General features: G+C 54.3%; 2 protein-coding genes across 2 annotated transcripts; one reads left to right on the forward strand and one right to left on the reverse strand.

Moving 5' to 3' along the window:
- Positions 1 to 2876: 2876 nt before the first annotated feature.
- BESB_013130 (putative GTP cyclohydrolase I) lies at positions 2877 to 6201 on the forward strand (the record flags this gene model as incomplete). Its single annotated transcript, XM_029360043.1, has 6 exons — positions 2877 to 4061; positions 4495 to 4597; positions 4832 to 4985; positions 5279 to 5360; positions 5766 to 5845; positions 6120 to 6201. The coding sequence occupies 6 exons, from the start codon at positions 2877 to 2879 to the stop codon at positions 6199 to 6201; spliced, it is 1686 nt and encodes a 561-aa protein (XP_029216710.1).
- A 7459-nt stretch (positions 6202 to 13660) lies between these two features.
- BESB_013140 (uncharacterized protein) lies at positions 13661 to 16214 on the reverse strand (the record flags this gene model as incomplete). The annotated part of the gene is made up of 6 exons (XM_029360044.1): positions 13661 to 13759; positions 14075 to 14271; positions 14385 to 14524; positions 14876 to 14977; positions 15367 to 15468; positions 16099 to 16214. The coding sequence occupies 6 exons, from the start codon at positions 16212 to 16214 to the stop codon at positions 13661 to 13663; spliced, it is 756 nt and encodes a 251-aa protein (XP_029216711.1).
- Positions 16215 to 20508: the final 4294 nt, after the last annotated feature.

Consider the following 20508-nt stretch of genomic DNA (forward strand, 5'->3'; position numbering starts at 1 on the left):
GCTAACTGGCGTCTGTCACAGCATGCGAGATGTGAACAGTTATAGTATAGAAACAAGCAAGCGCGCGGTATGCCCTCATGTGAGGCGTCAGGAACAACAGGCCAGCTCCGCTCAGGGGATCCCTTTGGGTTAGGGAGAAGAAAACCGATCAGCGTCGATACTGCGCCAGTCCCACGCCAAGCGTATGTGTCGTTCGCTGTACGCGCTGTTGTTCGCGATGAGGTAAAGACAAAACTGTTCGTATATCCGTTCGGTAGAAAGTCAAACTTCAACCGCGAGGGGATCAACCGGCACGGCACAAAGATCAAAGCCGCTATTCGTGGATCCGATCGAAGAGGGCTCTCTGGGAAAGGCACAGCAGTCTCAGAAACCGATGCCTTCCTTGCCACTTGATGGAAACCAGACACAACTACACTCGCAGCAAGAAGCAAGTAAGATTAACTGTCACCGCAGAGGAAAGACGTGCACCACACGTTCGATCACAAATTATGTGCCACCGACCCCTGCCATCAGTTCCACCTTTCTGGGAAACAACACCCGAAGTTCTCCATGATCGGACAGCATTGGTGATCATCTACATAGTATGAAAGAGATGTATGACCGCCACACTTTTGGGGCTCGGCGTGGCTTTTCTCTCTGTGGGATTGAAACGTCGAATGACTCAGTATATAAGTGAGCCACTGGTCACGACCCAGCTCAGGCAGAATGGGGACAAGCGGGAAGCCTTTATTCGAAGAGCCCAGAGCTGTTTTTTCCCAGTTGCTCCGCCACAGGGGTTCTTAGTGGGGGGGTCAACCGGCGTCGTCGGCGACCAAGCATCGGAGGAATCCATCACTATATGATGGAGAGGAAGCTTTGTAAGAGTCATCCATTTTTATGTGGGGTATCACTATGCGCAAAGACAGTGCGATGAGGCTGGCGTAGTAAACACATCCATACGGGCTTGGCTTGTGCTGTATTGTGCATCACGGGGTGTATCTATTCCCCGTCTCACGCGTGTGGGTCAGAAACGCCCAACAAGATGCGGAGACTCCCTCACTCCCGGGGTTCGAACCGCGGCTGAGAGGGATTATTAACTCTCCTTTGCTAGAGTCGCCCATTTAGCATATCCACGGCAATCCCACTGTTCCATCATCGTCACCACAGTACCCTCATATTCGAGTCGCTGAGGGCGGTCGTCCGATGCTTCGCGGGTTTGTGTCGCTTAGTTGCACAGCCGCCTCGTCCGTCGCTTGCACCAGCCACTAGGGCTAAAATTTCTTTTTCCTGCTGATCTGGCCTTCTGATCCTTTGGGGCTGGGACTTTTGTCACCCATCACCACTTTTGCAGGAGCCAGCGAAGGTGTGGGAGTGATGGCAGACATGGTACACAATTTTCTCAAGAGCTTCCCTTGCTACTGCCCGGGGGCTCCTGTTCCTACCGTACGATGATGGGCTGCGTGACTGCATGTGCACACTCGAGCTGGTGTCACTCGCGCTCACAGCGCATGTCTCGGCTCAAGAGAGGGGGGCAGACATGCGGTTCCTGCCTGCCAACTCACACTGATTCAAGCGCATTGGTCGAATAATTTAGTATCCCAATAATAAGTTCTTTATGTGCACATCCTGCGCTTCTGTGTGGTCTGCGTGTCTACTGACCCGGTACAACGCCGCACGCGGCCCACGCATGTCTTTCAGTCGCTCGCAAACTACATGCAGTACCGCTGCCGCCACTTGACTAATTGCCCGTGGTTTTTCTAAACTCGCGCTGTTGTCTTCTCCTCTCACCCTCTACACCCGTTCCTTATTAGGCGCGCTCAAGTGCTTGGTTCGATTCTGGTAGAAAGAGGACGTCTAATTCTTAAGGGAGGGGACTGCATGCTCGCATTTGTTATTCTATTTCACCTGCTTTGACAATTTCCTCGTGTCCTTTCGTAACAGCAAATATCCTTTGGTATATCCTCTCCAGGGATCTATTTGTTCCCCAATTTCTGCCGAGGCTCTACCCTTAGCAGGTGCTGCAGCGGGGAGTTCTGTCTAGTCGGTAACTTTCGATGTGTAACTCATGCATCGGCGCGGAACCCTTTTTTAATTACTGTTTCTTCTCGGACGCGAACGATCATGGCATTCTGTAGATGCGCGCTGTGTTGGAACACATGGCGGTTCTGAGTGTGAGAGCCTTCCAACTGCAGCACTAGCTCGAGGGACGCAGACGCTTGGTTGTTTCCTGGCAAGAGGTGCCTCTGCTGTTCTTCGCGTCCCGTTCGGGGGTCGCGTTTGCCGAGTAGCCTGACCGGCAGGGTCATACAGTTTTTCCTAAACTGCTTGCTTTCCTGTCTTGCTCAAAGCTGCTCCACGATGCGTTCGTCATCGAACGACCGTCGCAGAGTTTTCTGAAGTCAGCATCTGTGTCCTTCCTCGGCTGGAGGCCGGAGTTGGGTAGGCGCCATCACGACGAGCAGTGCGACGCACTTTTGACTAACGAGATGCAAATAGGGCATTGGCAGACCTTCGTCTTCGAGTATTAGTTTTCCCTGCCGTAGTCGATCGCATTTGAAACCTGGTCTCTCGCTCATCGTGAACACTGCGGGCCTAATCTGTCAGTGGCGCTCTGTCTGCTCATGGTATCCAACGCAGAGGCCGTGTGGATGACTGCATTGTTCTACTTAGCGTTGAGCCTCTGCTGAAGGCCGAGAACCTGCCTGCCAGCGTGGCGGGTCGCGCGCCTGGCGGCGGGCGGCCCCCTTGTGTCGGTGGTTGAGGGCGGGTGACTCTCGTCGCGTGTCCCACTCTGCTCCAGCAGCGCCAACAGACGCTCGGCTGGCAATCCTCCAACAGATATTGGAGACGCTCTCGACCTTGCCCCCCGTCCTTGAAGACCCGCCCCGCGCTCGAGGATGGAAACGTCTTCCCTCGCACACAGGGGCATTCACGCGAACCAGGTAGATGCGCCGCAAAGCGAGCACCCAAAAAAGGTGGAAAACTGGGAGGTCCTCCGCGCGGCGGGACGCGGCCGGCGATCAAGTGTGGGCAGCACGGCCAGCGGAGGCCTGGATACTGGCAGCAGCAGCACATGCAGCAGCCGCAGGGACTTGAGCAGGCCAGTTCATAGCCCACCCGTCTGCAGACAGGCTTCCGCGGCGTCGGGTCGTTCGCGGACGCCTGCGAGTGCTCCGCTTCGCGGGCTTTGCCACTTGGGGTATGCGGCGACCGAGTCTGCTCGCGGGGGCCTCATCCTGAACCCGTCCGCGTCCGCAGGACAACGGAAGGCCGGTCCCCAGCCCCCGGCCGCGTTGCCGCTGCCGAGCGAACGCCGTGGGCACTCGGCGGCCGCATGCCACGTTCCAACCCCCACTCCCGCCGACTTCGTCAATCCCACTGCGGGCGAGGCAGGCCGGGTGCCTTGTGCCGCCGACAGTACCAGGCAGTGTGACTCTGCAGCGCCCCATGCCCGCAGCAAGGGCGAGCGGGCGCCCGGCGGCGGCCAAACAGGAACTCCGCGGCCGGGGCCGAAGTCAGCGGGTCGCCGACTCGGCTTAAATGGGGGCCCAGGCTCTGTGGAGGCTTGTGCTGACCAGAGCTGGTGCCCGCGTGACCACCCGGGAGACGGCAGAGGCGAGGAAGCAGAGAACGCTTGCGCCATCCGCAAATCTCCCGCCCTTACCTGGGACCACCAGCACACGGACACAGCCGCCAGATGGCGGACGCTCACCGAGCAAACCTCGCCTGCCACACAGAAACACCGGAACCGACTTCGGCGGAGGAAACCACGTACGCGGAAGACGCTTCCGCCAGTGGCTAGCTCCGCAGATGCCACTGCTGGAGCTGCACACGCCCCCCAGGGTGCTGCGAACGTGGACCGCGGGACAGGGATCGAGCGCCAGAACGGCGGCGACATACGGCGTCGGGATAAGGACTACCGGCGCGAAGTCGAATCGGAAGAATGTGATTCGTGGGGGGAGGACGCTGACGCTCGCGGCCCGTACACGATGGCAGACCCTCGAAAAAAAGCCAGCCAGGTGGAAGCGTTCGGGCAAGCGAACAAGGAGGCACTGGAGGACGGTGTGCGTCTGATCCTACAGGTAAGCGACCTCGTCGGAGAGCTGTGAGGAACACGGACAGAAGTGACACCCTATTCTGCAGCAGCCGTCATTGTGGAGCGGCGTCAGCGCAGCTTGCAGACAGATGCACACGCTTCTGGTTTGACTGAATCATCGCACCCAGATAATTCCATACCAGTGGACCGGTTTGTAACTCCGCAAGGGATGTGTGCCGCGGCCGAACGAAGTCGTAGGGATTTTTCAGCTTCCTTTCCTCGTATTCCTCGTCGCCTGCATGTGCGCAGTGCATTTCCGACCTACCAGACAAATTCAAAGTGGGAAAGCTCTGTTTCCTACGTGGTCGAGGCGTTTGGCTGTCAGTGTCGGAGACGCTTACTCGAAAGTGCTTGTACACAAAGAACAGTGAGCGCGGCAGTCCGTGAGGCTTGTCTGTGACGTGTGACTGATGTGACAGGCTATAGGCGAGGATTTGAATCGGCCGGGCCTGCGGGACACGCCGAAGAGAGTCGCGGCTGCCTTCGAAGCTTTCTCTCAGGGCTATCGTTACGACCCGAAAGGTATGAATTCATGCGTCTTCCACTCGACTCGAGTGCCCGTGGTGTTCGGGTTTGTTGTTGAGAGCGAACGGCATTGCGTGAGTGTCCGCGGGCGAGCGTTCCAGCTGCGGCTGCGGTGCCGTTCGATGCTGTGACCCACCAGATATCATGCTCGCGCGACAGGCCCGATGCGCTCGCGAGAGGGGTTAGTGTGCTTGTGAACGGCGCTGTGAACTCGCATTCTGTTGCGTGCAGAGGTCATCCAGGACGCACTCTTCCATGTGGACGATTGGGCAGGAGCACGCGGAGACTTCACCTCTGGCAAGCGGATGGTCACCGTGGGGCAGATTGATGTAAGCTCCCTGTGCGAGCATCACCTGCTCCCGTTCTTCGGCAAATGCCATATCGGGTAAGAAAGGCATTGCTAGCCTTGGGCACGGAGGGCGGCGGCAGCAATCTGCGGCTGCCCACGCAGATGAAGGGTACCAGTTGTCGGGAGACAGGCGACGAGGCGTCTCTCCTAGAGGACATTTTGGCATGCGACGAATCTGTGAGGAGGAGGAGTAGCCTGAACATATTGCACGGGTCTCGCGAGCGATGCCGCTTCTGGAAGGCCCTATGTACACTCGAAGCTGGAACCATACAGCATGTGCAAATGGTGCAGCCCACGTGGGTGAGTCTTCATGTGCGTGGGTGTTGCAGGTATATCCCTGACAAGCACGTGCTGGGCCTTTCGAAATTTGCACGGCTCACGCAAGTTTATTCGCGCAGACTGCAGATTCAGGTAGGTGTCGCTCCGAAGTATGGAGCGTGAATGTGTCTTGCCCTATATCCTGAGGAAACCGGGGGAGCGCACCTCATTGTGGGCGGCACTGTGTGGCTCCATCACTTGCCTCTACTGCGGACCACAGGGTGCGAGTTCAGGTGATACGTACAGTGCGCTGACGTACTAGTGTGACGTATTGAGGCCGCTGCCCACTTTTGCGGACCCCGGAGTATGGTGCCGACAAACGTATTTTTCACAGCTGCGGGTGGCAAACTGCACGCGTCGTCTCATCCACAGATGCGAGAGACTTCTCGCTGACGTTGAGTACGTATCTTGGGATAGATGTGACTGAGATGGGTCTCAAGAGGAATATATCAGTGGCAGGTCGGGTTCTGCGCCTTGGCTGTGTTTATCTGCTCTCAGGAGAGGCTGACTCAGCAGATTGCCGCGGCGGTGATGGAAGTCGTGAAACCTCGAGGGGTTGCTGTTCTGCTTGAGTGCAAGTTAGTGACTCGCAGGGGGGTGCTTGCTGTCGCGACAAGTCTCACTCATTGCGCGGGGACGTGTCGGTGCGTCCAGCGAAATGCCAGTCAAGAAGCCATTTGTCACGAAATGGCACCCGGGACAAACACGGGCGCCCACTGACGATCGTTATAGTAACTCGTTGCAGTTTTGAGTGTAGCAGAGCTGCGTTTAACGGCCAGTTTTCTTTCCTCATCCTAAGGGACAGACAACGTATGAGACACCATTCCGACCTGCGTGCTGTGCTGTTCTCAGTCACATGTGCATGGCAATGCGAGGCGTCTGTATACCGAATAGCGTGACGACGACGAAAGCCTTCCTCGGCGTCTTCGAGTGAGTTTCTCCAACGACAGAGATCATGACAATTCTTTTTTACTTAATTGCTAATCAGTTTTTACAGCGGTCTGTTGATGATTTATTAAATATCAAAGCTGATTCTTCAATGCTGGAATGTTTTGCTTTACAAAGAAAGAAGAAAAATAAAGTTTCCACCAGCCGAATGTGGGGGTGGGATACAACCATTTGGCTAGTGACAATGTGACAACGTAGACGACAGCGAAGCTATGTGTGTAGGTGACCATGCTTCTCCCAAAGGAAGTGTATGCCTGCTTACGCTTGCGATTTCTTCCCAGAACGGATTCTGACCTTCGGAGCGAGTTCCTGTCGTCAGTTTATCGGCGGCTGCCGTTCACAACGTAGCATCTACCCGATAGAGGATAATTACTGCAAGATGGAAACCTTGCGGTGATCGTCTCTACGCTCCGACGACAGCATCAGCAACTACTTGAACGCTTGCTTCGCGAGGGAAACCTCCGACGTTTTCAGTTTCTACTGAAGGCGACAGCCTTATGGCGCTGCGAAGGCAGCCAAATTCTGTGGCCGCCGGTCGTGTATGCGCCAGGATTGCACCTCTCCATTTCGGGAGCGAGCACAAGCATCGCCAGCGACCTTCGCTCGGCACGCAGTGTAGCATGTGTCGGAGACGCTGCTGACGCATCCATGCAGTAAACGGATATTCCACTTGGGGTTAGCTGTTCCAGCTCACACGACGAGTTGTTGTCTGCCAGTCGCGTTGTTGTCTTGTATGTGTGAGCCTGTACAGCGTGGCTCTCGGTAGTCGTGCGTGAGCTGTAAACAGGTGTGTCTACCTGTTTTCGGTATCCGTCCGCAGGCCTGGAATGGAAGCGGCGAAGCGCCGCTACAGTGCGTGCAGTCGGTTGGCAGTGGTTCGCAAGCGGCTGAAAAGTGCAGAATACTGTATTTACTGCGTGCACCCGTTGGCCGCGCAGGACGCCTCATGTTATTCCGGCCTAATTAGATCGTGTGTGTTTGCACCTACAACAACTTGGAAGGTGCGCGACTGTGTGCAGAGAAATGCACGCGCTGGCCTCTCTTGGTGGTGCGAGCTCGCGCTGACGTCCAGCTCAATGCTGTATTTCTTATAGAGACCAGCGTGCATGTCAAGTGTCTGTTGTGCCCCCCGGGTTGGCGTAAATGCACTGAATATATAATGCGATTTGAGTACAAAAAGGAAACATTCTCCACGTCGATTTGCTTGTTCGCCTGATTCCGTGTGCAAAACTTAAGAGCTGGAGCGGTAGTAATTCGCCCTAGTGCGACGCCTGTCAGCGACGCTGTTTTCAGCACGGAAGCCCCCAAAATTGTGGGCAATGGATGATGCTACCCGGCTGAACAGTGAGAGTGCGTCACCCGGTTTGAGAGACTACCACGCGCGCCAAGCAGTCATTATATGGCGAGGCGCGGAGGCAATGTTTCTAGGAGAGCATAATGCAGATGATCGGCGGCAATCCTTTCTAGCAAGAGGGGCAAACTGAAAGTAATAATGCCCGATAAAAAGAGCCTGGTGTAAAACTGCTCGTGGCCTGGCGTCGTGGAACAGAAGAAGGCCTTGCGCAGCTGTGACACACGTCAGCCGCGCAGTCAGTAAGAAACATGTTAGCGCGGCCATGACTGTTCCTACAGGCTGTAGGTTTTCGATTATCCATATGATGCAAATAATCGCACAGATTTGAAACAAATCACGGCTCCCTGCACACCGCATCGAATGCGTGAGATGCGCTAGGGAATCCGCATCAGAACCGGAGTGTTATTATCATAAAGCATTTCATACCAGGCACGTAGAGTAAGTATGTGACCCCTCCTCATGCTCAGTACTCGTAGTTCGACTGTTCACAGTCGCACGCACGTAAAGAGTAACGCTGTGCTGGTTTCGCTGATGGAAGAGACACCGCCTCTGGCAACATCACCTTTTTCCACGCGATATGCCACGTAACAGTCCTGCGCCAAGAGCTGTCGTACCGTCGAATCATTATAGATGTAGGCGCGACCCACAAACGTCAAGTGGTAAAGGCCATTGCAGATTTGCAGAGTGTCGTTGGAGGCGTTTTTCCGCCGAAGCGATTCGGGCGAGTTGCGGCCGTGCGATGGAAACACACATCGCGTAGCGGTCGACGTTGCGACGCGTGTTCTGCTCAGAGTAGTGTTGACGCCCTGAGAGTTACAAGTGGACGATTGGCAACGCATCCGGAACGATCCGCACACAGTGACGACACCGCCGATGACACTGTATGGTCACACCTTGATCATGGGTTGCGTGCTTCTTTGCCCCAATGGTTTATAGTGCATTTCCTACTAGCAGTAGACGTCGCGGCGCTGGGTAATGCTGGAAGACCGGTTCTCTGCTCCCTGTAGTCTCCCAGTTGTTCCCAAGGAAGCGAGGTGAAAGTGTCCGTAGTACCAACTGAGTGCGCCGGTGCCCGGTCACCTTCCCACGCGGAAAAATAATTAGGCAGGATCCGCAGACCCTACGGCTTCACTGGCCTGCCGCAGCGGCCAGGTGGTGATACTTCACGGCTGCCAAAAACACGGCGAGTTTGCTTGATTTACCCGGCCCTGATGTCAACGGATGCTATTCGGGGCGAAGTTATGTTGTCTCGTTAATGGCTCAGAGTCACCGCAACACTTACAACGGTGATCGCGCAGAGCGGGTTTCGAGTTTTTCAAGCCTGACCAGCTGGTGCCGCCGCCTCAGCCGGCGCCCTAGCCTGACCTTGCAAGCGTCTTCTCAGACCTGCGTACAAAGACAGCCATCCACGACGCCAAGACAAACAGTCATTCACAGCCGCTGAGAATGCTCTCCCGTTGCGTCATATGCGTTTCCAGCTTGCGGTCCTCTAGACTCATCTGATTCTCATCCGGCGTTTTTTACGAGTCGTACTGTCTGTTTCGAGAGGTATCGCCCCGTAGCAAACACTTTCGTTAATTCGGGCGAGACCGGAAATCCAGTGGTGACTTCTTGTCCCTCTTTACGTCTGACACACCAGTGTTCCTATCACATAAATAATAGGGGCATCGAGGGCGGCAGTCCCGACTCTGGGGCTCCAGTGTTGATTTGGTTGAAGCAACACGGGACACTAACTCTTCTCCTCCCACTTTCTTCTTGAAGTGAAACATCGAGCAAATTTTTGAAAAGGATGATTCAAGAAGACATCCGTGGTGTGCGAATAAATCTCTCTATGCTTGGGCTTGCATGCACAGCGATACCTGAGTCGGCAGCCGCATGTGCGGTCTTTGTACTGCGGCTCCACATGAGGGTTAAAGAGCGTGGACACACGGTTCTCCACTATTGCCTCGTCGCGGATTGCTCCACACTATTGCTTCGCTTGTGACGCAGGAGTTTTCAGTGAAGACGTACTGACTGATGTTGAGCAATGGAACACGGTCGAAACATCGCCAGTGATGAAAAGCCAGGGGCACATCTATGCTTCCAGTACACATCTGGTCGCAGTACCGCGCCAACTCCAAATTGCCCATGGACGTAAGATCTCCACTGTCCTTCGGTGTCGATGGCTAGCTAAGTCTGTCCCCCCTTGAGTAAAAACGACTGGAAGAATGCAAGTTCATTAGAGGGCGAGCGACGCCGTCAGTGACACGCGGGGTCTCGTGCTCCCGTGGCAGCGAACTCGAGGATCATTTGCCTACTCTCTGGGTTAGGAAGCAAATCGGACGCGCGGAAGCGCATATTGTGGGCTGTGTGAATATATGCCGCGAGCCCGCTGGTTGACCGTGTTTCAAGGCTCCGCTGATTCACCGCCTTCAAAGACACCGCAGCCTTCCGGCGCGGGATCAAGCCTCCCTGCGCGGCTTCTCCCCTCAACCAAAAATAAAATCCGTGTGACGTACTTGCTGAGCGTGAAGGTAACACGTGCCGACACAACGTCACGGTGATGCATTAGGCCTCCAACCGCCGTTCAAGCCGCTACCCTATTCTCCCGCAAACTACCGCGCCTCACTACTGGCAAGGCGGTGAGGTCTCAATTATCATGTCGCGAAAATTCCAAGCTTACGCACTGAAAGTACAGCGTCCATGCAGATTCGACCTCAGATCGTTCATGCTGTCGTACTCAGGGCAGTGTTTCCCCACGTCCATCGCTTAGCTGTCCACAAACTGGCGCCGTGGTCTGGTTTCCCTCTGGTGATCTATGACGCTTCGCCCCAACGCACCTATGCCCTAACTTTTCTCTTCGCTTCAGTCTCGACTCATCGTCATATTCTTACATTCTGAGCGGGACATAAGAGAAACAACGACCTCTCCAGTTGCTTAGTGAAGTCTCGAAGACGGAACACCGCATAGTCATGTTTCTTCCAACAGAGAAGAGCATGTCATAACTAGCTGCGCGGTGTGCTTTATGCAAAACGGAAGTAAGCTCTAAACCGCTCGGGGACTCGGCATTTCGGCCTCAAGGTACACTGCTCCCTGTGTGCGGTGCTCACGGTCTGAGAATAAGCGTTAGTTCCACGCATTAAAAAGCGACCATGTGTGCTCGAGGCTTACATTATGGGAGGCGTGTGCTAAGGAAGCTTAGCTGTGGGGGATGCCACTGCACATTAGGCCCAAGCGGCGGAGCTTCCTTAGTAGACGCCGCTTCGTTAATCGCTGCTGGCTGACTTGGAACACACGCGCCTGCTTGGCGTCGCTTGCTCTCTAGAGCAATGCCACACGAGCCCTGCTGACATGATTCACGCATCTAGCCTGCAGCTTTTCCCGCACATGCTTGTTTTTCCAACGACGTACTGACTGAAGCAATTTGCACAATTGCACAGTATCCACTAGAGCAACGTGTCGCTTCCTAACGGATACTACCTTGCTCCCCGATAGGCACGCATCGTACAGGTGATCTAGTTCAACAAACAAGAAGGGTTAGACAGCGCCAACAGATGTGATCAACCTGCCAGAGAACGTCTATTGCCCGCATGTTGGGCGTTGGAGCGGAACTCGATGAAGGTTTGCAGATGAATGCATTCGCATACATTATATTTGGTCATCTGAGACATGTGAACTACCACTTGCTCATCCCTAACGTCACGCTGGGCTTACATGCTGAATTAGACGGTATAGACGCACGGGAGACTCAAGCTGAAGTCATAGCGGGCAACCCTTACGCGGCAAGAGTTCACACACCTCAGAAATAATCCTAAGCCTGACGACGGATCCCCCCACCCGGTCCTTAGTTCTGCTCGGATAGCACGTTGGGAGTCTCGCTTACGAACTGGTGAAGGCCAACACGAAAAACAACCACAGGAATTTATGTGATTAGATTGTCCCGTCCTTGTAAGCGGTGCTCCCCCCACCTGCCCCCCAACCCTCCGCACGGCGGACGACCCGGAACCGCACAGAGGGAGGACTGTATTACCCCGGATCTGATGGCACGGTGGAATTCTACCAATGTTTGCTCTCTGTGCTCATGGGGGTGATACTTACAGACTGTCACCGATGGCACATAAATAAAAACCAGCACGATGATACACGTTTCCAAACGAAGTCGATGCGTATGGGCAGGCAGAATCTGTGGTAGAAGAGCGGGACGGAAGCTAGGACGGGGCGTTTGGCACTTGAAATCCTGAAGCTGCCAAGGTGCCATTTGACGGGGCTCCATTGGCTATGCGATTCCCGTAAATCCAGAATCCTTACCCGCTGAAGGAATGTAGAGAATGAACACGTGGCGCAGACACATTTGACGTGCATTGTCCAAAAACGCAAATTATCACGTAAAATCCTCGCGTGGAGACGACAGCAGCACCCTGTAGCAAATGAGCAGGATGGAAATGCCAAAAACAGCGACCGTACCTCCCTCCGGCTTTCACCTAAACGTGTAGATATTGCTAGACTACTTAATATCCCGTCACGATTAGCTCCTTTTCCTCGGATCCTCAGCCTTCCCTCTGCAACGACCTCTTACTGACTGGAGGAACGCAGTTCATCCAAGCGGACGAATAGTTATTTTCTGTGTGCTTTTCACAGCCCGATGTCATGTCGTGGTGACGGCTACAAAGCGCATTTTGTCACCGTGTATCCGGACGTCCGCTGTACGTTCCAAATAACTCCAGTACACAGCTACGCCTCCCTAGAATCAATCCGCGGCGACCTGTGCAGCAAACCAGTGTGACCGTGCCAGACCACGACAGCCCAATCCTTACATGCTGGATAAGGGCAACAAAGAGTGGACACGAAACAAGAACTACGCTGTGCCTCCAAACGACGATAAATTCGAGGATTCCCAGCCTTGCTCTTCCCCGCACTGTACCGTTACACGCGTTTCTGTGTGAGCACTGAGGAATGCCAAAACTGCTTACGAACTGATGATACAAACGGCGACACACAGCATCACGACAGGCACGTGACGTTGACGGTCTGAAAGCTCCAGTGCGTATTTGCTTCGGGATATGCTTCGCAAGTAAGGTATCTCGCATTCTAGACACAGTCGTCGGAAGCTCCGCCACCACTCTGCAAGCATATTGCACTGCACCTCTGGCATCCAATTAGGGTTCTGGCGTTCCCGCTCCTACATCCTGTTAGGAATTGGAGAAGCCGCAGCGTTTTGCAAGGGTATCGCACACGTCTACGACGTTCTCGCAGACTGTGTTGCACATGAGGCGAAGACCGGAGTTCTGCGGCGGGATGACATAAAGTTGAGAGCAAACCGAGGTCTGGCCCTAATTGGTACGGTACGTACGCTCTGATATCGTTCCAGGTAGACACCAAGACAGAGTGCGACGCGGCTGAAACTGCAGGCATCTCGCGGCCTAATGGACCGTGCTTCGTCCGGTCACCCTCAACCGCCGGTCTGCATCAGGCGACATGGGATGCCCAAGATCCGGTGCTGAGTGATCAGACCTCATACAGTTATTTCAATGAAATAGTTCAATGAACATCGGAGCTGCTTGTGCTCCGAAATCGAGATAATGCTAAGAAAAAAGGAACAAATAAAACAACTGCGTTCTAGAAGTGAGTCGCGACAACGATTGCGCGATACTCTCCCAGCTCCCTTCCTGACTGGAAGAAGTCTGCTCATTCCCTCACACAGCTACTTACTCACTGTGAGTAGAGACAGTGTGTGTGAAAAGCGCTTGGTGGTAAAGTTTGAATCGGTGGCTTGTTTCAGCCCTTTCCGCGCCTGCCCTCATTTGACGCACACAATATGGAAAATGCATATCGAGCACTCTGAGTCATTTTGTGTGTCTACTCCTGTCGCACGCTTCACTTCACGGATCAAGGAGAAGACGCATCAGCTTGACGCTGCGTGCTACAAGCGCGTCTGTCCGGGTGGACTCCTAGCTGAGGCACTGAGAGGAGGTTATCTGCCTGCCAACACGGATAATGGCGTAGGGAAAACAAATCGGTGTTACTAGCATGAGTGACCTGCTTGGAGAAAGGGCTTCTCTCTATACAAGGTGCATCCCTGGCTGTCGCTTTAAGGTGCCCACCGCGTGGCAGCCTACGCGCTGTTCGTTCCGATGAACGGGGCAGACACAGCGGTCGTGATGACTTCCGCGCACGTCGCCTCTTGCTTCAGCTTCACCGCTACACTCGGATGCTAAATTCTGTTACCCAAGCACCCTGAACTCGCTGACGTACGGCCTTTTTACAAGCAGACACGTAATGCGAGCATTCGCATTGGACTTCTTGAATGCTCCTTCGCCGGGTGGTCGGTCATCATTTCTATTCTCGAGGATACGGGAATTCAGAGGATAGGCGGATACCGCTTACATGCAATTCGGCAGCGCCCTAGAGACACGTAGTCTGTGACTCGAAATCCACTTTCAGCAGAAGGCTGAGACACACTACAAGACATGCTGTCGTCGCTGGCAGCTGGCTATAAAAAACGTCGACTGTCGATCACCATGCTTACATGTTTCTGAGGAGGAAGAGGGGACACGCCGGCAACAGGACACCCTAAAGAAATTGCTTTGTGCTCAAAAAAATCAAGGAATGCATATCCGCCCTGAACGAAGCTACCGAAGGCTGCAAGATGCGATGCGTTTGTTGGAACCACCTCATGAGGTGGCGCAGTGCGGCAGTAGGATGCCTCAGCAAGATCTGCATTGGCTGACGCGAATTGCGCCAACAATCTTCTGGCGCACCTTGCGCAACAACCTGAAGATTATATACAGGCTTTACTTGCAAAAGAGATGTAATGCGCAGTCGGATTTCAGGCTTACTTGAATAATGGCACTGAATTTGCGCGTAGGCGAAATAGGCGAGGAACGCATAGAATGCGACCTCCAGCAAAATCAGGCTGGCGCGGAGAGCTTTACGTGCCTTCCCTGTGCGACGAGTCGTCTTTTTCGACTTGGCTCGACTGAAGAAAACAGAGATATGTTAGCAGTGAAACTGCAACGGCTGAGATTGGCGACGAGGCATACAGATGTCAGTGTGTACCAAGAACACACCTCTGATATTCTCTTCCAGGCCTTGTCACTCGGAGGCGCGTGGAGTGGTTGGTTTGCAGAGAGATGTTCCACCTCTGATCTGGAAGCGCCACCGTCGGCTTCCTCGCAGCAGAGGACGTCTGTACCAACCAGCTATCCCCGTGCACCGAGCTGTATTGTCGCGCTATACGGCTTTCCACCCTCTTCTGTAGGCCGCGCCAAGGTGTTTCCCTGTACTTCGACCCCCTATATATTCATTGCGGCCCTTGTCCGCTACTTACGAGGCAATATCCAGACGATGCGACTCCGTCGCCTCCGCTTGTCGTGCTGATTCTTCGGGCGAGCTGGGTGTTCTTTCGACCTCAAGAGCCACAGCCTCATCCCTAAAGAAAATAGCGTTGCACGTCAGCTGTATTTCATCGGAGATATCCTTCGATGGGGATGGCACATAAACCGTCTACTTCCCTCTCTGGCTGTTTGGATTCGCACGAGTGTTGAAATCGATAAATCTACTCTGATATTCTCTTCCAGGCCGTGTCACTCGGAGGCGCGTGGAGTGGTTGGTTTGCAGAGAGATGTTCCACCTCCGATCTGGAAGCGCCACCGTCGGCTTCCTCGCAGCAGAGGACGTCTGTACCAACCAGCTATCCCCGTGCACCGAGCTGTATTGTCGCGCTATACGGCTTTCCACCCTCTTCTGTAGGCCGCGCCAAGGTGTTTCCCTGTACTTCGACCCCCTATATATTCATTGCGGCCCTTGTCCGCTACTTACGAGGCAATATCCAGACGATGCGACTCCGTCGCCTCCGCTTGTTGTTCTGATTCTTCGGGCGAGCTGAGTGTTCTTTCGACCTCAAGAGCCACAGCCTCATCCCTAAAGAAAATAGCGTAGCACGTCAGCTGTATTTCATCTGAGATATCCTTCGATGGGGATGGCACATAAACCGTCTACTTCCCTCTCTGGCTGTTTGGATTCGCACGAATGTTGGAATCAATGGATCTACTCCTGGGTGGATGGCAAATAAGGCGTCAAGAGGGGGTGGCAGTATAAGAGGAGACACGTTCATACAGCTGGATGGGATACTGGAAGAAATAGATGCGATCCAGGGGAGAGCCTTTGTTGTCTGGGACACGAATCCCTCAAGATGCAGGACAGGGGGGCAGAATCGCTAGATTTGTTTTGACAGACGGCCGAGTTCAGAAGCAAAGTCCGCAATTCGCACACGCAGAAACATGCAGCGTCTATCAGGGAAACCCGCAGAGTCCAATGCGCCTATGAGAGAACTATCATGTAGAGCCACACCGCAGAGCTCGGCCCTTCGACGGCTAGCGCAGCAGCGCACGCGTTGACCAGCCTTGAGCAGAAATGCTGACACTGAAAAACACGCGACAATGGTAGTCGACGGCCAGCAGAAAAATCGAAGAAGATGGTGCTCAAGTTATGCTGTGGGCTGTCTTGTAATCGATGAAGCAGACAAGGAAAAGAGAGCGGGCTTGCCCGTACCCATGTTGAGGCTCCTGCGCCTTTGGATCCAAAGCGGCGTCGGCTGCCGTCAAGTAAGCAGCCGCCAAGAAAAGCAGCGCCACTACGAAGTGGGCAATGTATCGGCAGGAACTCATTTGGCTTTGTTACGTTTTAAAGACGATAACGAGGGGTTCCGCGAGTTGTGAGTAGTTAGCTCGACGGCACCTCGATGCCCAAGATCGACGAGTAGGCAGGTCAAGCCGTACGCAGCCTTTCGAACAGACAGAAAGATCACAGTATGCAAAGATTGCGCAACCACAAGACGTTCTGGAGCCTGGACTAATCCTAGCAAGAGACGGCAGCAGGCTGCGGTTAGCCAGTGTGGCCTGCTTCACATGCATTCCGAGGTGAATTTTCCGGGGGCTGTGTCCCAGCGCGCGGTGAAGGCGGCCGACGCTGGAGGCGTGCGGGGAACTACTGTTGCCAGCTGAGGTGCCAGCTGTGGCACTGCCGAGTGACGGAAGCGGTGAGTACAGCAAAACAGTTCTTGCAGGGAAGCTGTGTGTGTGTCCGGAGGAATGATGGCACTTTGAGTTGCCCGTAGCTTCTGGACTCCTAGTATCGTTGCTTGAGGGCACTCGAGCGACTCGAGCGACGAGGCGCGGCGCGGCCGGGCCGGGTCGCTCGAAACCCCTGGCATGGCCAGGCGCGGTCGTCTCCGAGCCCCATGCCAGGCCACTGTGTGCGCGGAAACTAGTACAGCGGCACTACGAGTTGCTCCGCGCGTACGGACTGGTGTCTGAGGGACCTGCCACCGCACTTTCGCACAAGCTTTTCGACAATGAATAGTGATACACTTCTCCTGTGTCGCTTTCGGGGCGTTTGTAGTAGCGCTGCGCCCCACCTCCACGCCTGCGGGTCGTTCCGCCAAGCCGAAAATAATCGTACTGCGGCGGTGCTTCTGCAGTAAAAATAAAAGCCGCGCACAAACAGCACTTAAGACCATGGACGAAATCTGTTGTCACTGACGAGGTGTTCTAGACCGCCATGATCGGGCGCTCGCATAGAAGTATTCCAATACAACCTTTCCGCCTTGCCCATTCAGCAAAGGTACAAAGAAGAAGATCAACAGCGAAAGCATCTTAGGGGGTCGATACTGACCCGGAGATACGAAAGTTAAGGGAGCAAATGGGATTAGATACCCCCGTTGTCTTAACTGTAAATTATGGATACTCGCTATTGGAAATATTGAAAATCAAACACCAGGGACGTGTTGCCATGAGTTTGTGCCCCTTCCTGCCCATTCGTGCTGTTTCTGTGCCCTCTAGCCGCCGGGCAGCCTTATGCGCAGTTGGAGGAATTTCCCTGTACAGGGGAACAAAGCTGTCCTGAGTGAGTCGAAATAGAAGCTTTGTCATTGTAAACAAGATGTATGTGCCTAGAGGGTGGACGGCAGTTTGGCTTCTCGTTCCTCTGATGTAGAAAGGCTGGTTGGAGGACGACTGGCAGTAGAGGCTCCCGTGTTATTTCTGTCTCTATAATAGACCTGCGAATACCAGTCACCTCACTTGGCTTGTTTTTTTCCAGTCACACGGAGTGAAATTCAGGGCTGCGTCTTCGTCTGCAAACTTGAGCTTCGGGAAGCGGTGCTCAGAGCTGCCCTTTTCCCCAACAGTTTTAATTCATGGGAGAAAGCCTCCCCGCAGCGTGCTGCCTAGTAACACGCGATCATAGTACCAGCTTCATCTAGCCCCTAACACAAGCTGAGCACAGACCGCCCGTCTATCGTTTCGACACGCCTTCCATATTTATCGGTAGGAGGCAGAGGTACCAACAGGACTGGTTACCCCAGTGCCGCCAAGCACGCGAGCCAGCAGCGTGGGTGTGCTTGGTGAAAAGTTCCGCAAACCACCATCTTTCGCACGCATGTGTGATTTGCTCTATCGTGATGACTGACGCATCTCAGAAGTACATTCCATCATGGCGGCAGTGCCACTGATAAAGGAAAGTACATGCTCTTCATTCGGTAAAGGAAACAGAAAAACTGACAGCCGACGGTGCCACGCAGTGATGAGATGTTTTAACACATTCGTGACAGTAGTCCTGCCTTTTGAAGTTGAGTAGCATGCCACAAGCAAACAGCTGCAATATGCTGAGAGACGGCACGTGGCAATGAGGTTGCACATGGAAGGGACGTTTGTGGTTTCAGTGCCCCCGCAAGGCCGTCGTCGTCATTGATTGTCGTGCACCAAGGAATCGAAGACAGCGTTCGCAGGCAGGCATGCGGCATCGAGTAAGGGACGCTGTGCCCACGCGACCGTTGTATCGCCAAGAAAACAAGGCCCCGATGGCGAGCAGAGCGCATAGATGTGCTGCCGGTAACAGTGGCTATACAGAACCCATTTCTTGCCAACTGCAGGCGACAGGGAATAGTCATATGCAAAGAACGAAACGCGTGAGCGACGTAACAGGGGTATGCATTTGGGGTAGTCCACCTGCGGGTCAGGAAAAGAATGCCAAGCTCTCGGAAGCTACGGCGCCCTTCCGAGGTGCCGGTGTCCATGGCCGAGCTACGGCCGACAAACGGGTCAAGTCCGAAGAGTTGTTGAGCAGATTCGCAGTTTCCTTGGCTCCTCCTGGAATTCTTAGACATAATATTCTGTGACAGAAGCCACGGGGCCGTGGGATCGGAGACGCAGTTGGAGTTACAACGGGTAGAGTTCATACCCCTCCTTTTGAATCCGAGCAACTCATAAGTCTCCACTTCGAGGATGCTCTCGCGCATGTTCAATCGAGGGGTCTTCCTGTGTGCAGGACGTATGGCTTCACTTTCCGACACACACGCGCCTGGTAACGGGCAACTGACACGGCGACGCCGCACGACTGTTGAAAGCCACGCAGCGGCGCCTCCAATGGGCGGCTACCAGAGCACTAGAGGCTCCCTACTCTTATGTGAGGGAGCAATGGACGTTGCTTCCAGACCCGTACTACGATAAGACGTCGGTCCAAACTGAGCTACCGATTTGCCCGGCACGCGCACGGGCGTTTCGAATGCCGCCTCTATCCTTCGGCGGCCGTAACTAAATCCCAACCGACAGCGTCGCATTCAGTGTGCAGGTCCGCACATAATAACGTCGACCAACGCATTCCAAGGCTCCCATGCGGACGGAATTAAACAATTTGTTTTTGCCTCACGGAGTAGGGAGCAGATTACCGCCGTGGAGTGCGAGCAAATAGATCCTCGGTCAGTGGGGCACCTAATACTTCACGACTGTGTGCAAGGCTGTCTTTTGAATGTTCGCTGTGATACTGACGATGTACGCCCACCGAGGGGTCCATAAACTGTGCTACGCGGAAAGAAAAGTTGTGCCGCCTAGCAGCAGGTGAGCTGAGATTGAACGGACTTCCGGTGCCCCAGGGAAGAAGTCGCTGGCGTTCACTGCGCTGTCTGATCTGTCCCTCCGAATAACTAATGCATTGCGATGCTTGCACACCCTTTCGCCAGCCAAAAGGTCTTTTTGCGCATCCGTTTCCGTCGTGGATACTCTCCGGGTGTAAACAGGGCAAAACGCCCTCCTGACGTAAACAGGATGCTGTCGAACTGCGCGACCGCATCAGGGCGTTCGCGGCGTTCTCGCCTGCTCGCCTCAAGCAGTAGGCCAGTACCGTGCACCCGCTTGCACGCTGCTGTTGCACCGCTGTTTCTCGTCGCGCGGATTCAATTGTAGTTGTACAGGTGTGGAGCGAGGAACTTTTGTACACAGACAATAGTGTTTCAGCGTCCGAGGCAGAGAACTCGATTGGATACTCGAGTAGCCGCGCAGCGATGAACCTGAATAATAGAAGAAGTCACCACGCATGCCATTCCCATCAACTAACCCCTGAAGCTAGACTCCTTTTTATACGTGCGGAATTGAACGCATAGCTTGGTAAAAGCTACCTTTTTCTGGGAAGTAAATATTACGGGTTCGACTGCTGGTTCACATCTCGAGGTCGTTGCTTATCGGATCCGAGTCCTACCCGCAAGACGCAGGCCGCTTTTCGTCTCCCTGGCTGCGTCGTTGCGAATGACCGGGCTTTGGGGGCTGAAGCAGCTGGATGTCCCCCTCGATTGCCTCATGCTATTGAGGGCACTTCAACACTATTTTCTCTGAAGAGGACGCATGGGCATGGTGGAGATTTGAGATGCGAATCTCCAAAAAAAAACCTCGACCCTCTGATCAATGAAGCTCCGTCGGGCACGCTTCCTTTGTAGACGCAGTGGTGTGCTGGATGCCTCTGTCGTCTCCAGGCTCCGGGGGTGCTAGGCGCGGTATCTGAAAGAGGAGAACAGAAAGTTGGGGGGGGGGGGGGGGGAGAAGCCGAGGGGGGAGCAATCAATTTCGTGTACTGAGAAAAACAGAATATGGAGCAGCGCTGGAGGTCAGCGTACAACTACGAGCGCCCCTT

Source organism: Besnoitia besnoiti, chromosome IX (genome assembly GCF_002563875.1).
Source record: "Besnoitia besnoiti strain Bb-Ger1 chromosome IX, whole genome shotgun sequence".
In the NCBI taxonomy this organism is placed as follows: domain Eukaryota; phylum Apicomplexa; class Conoidasida; order Eucoccidiorida; family Sarcocystidae; genus Besnoitia; species Besnoitia besnoiti.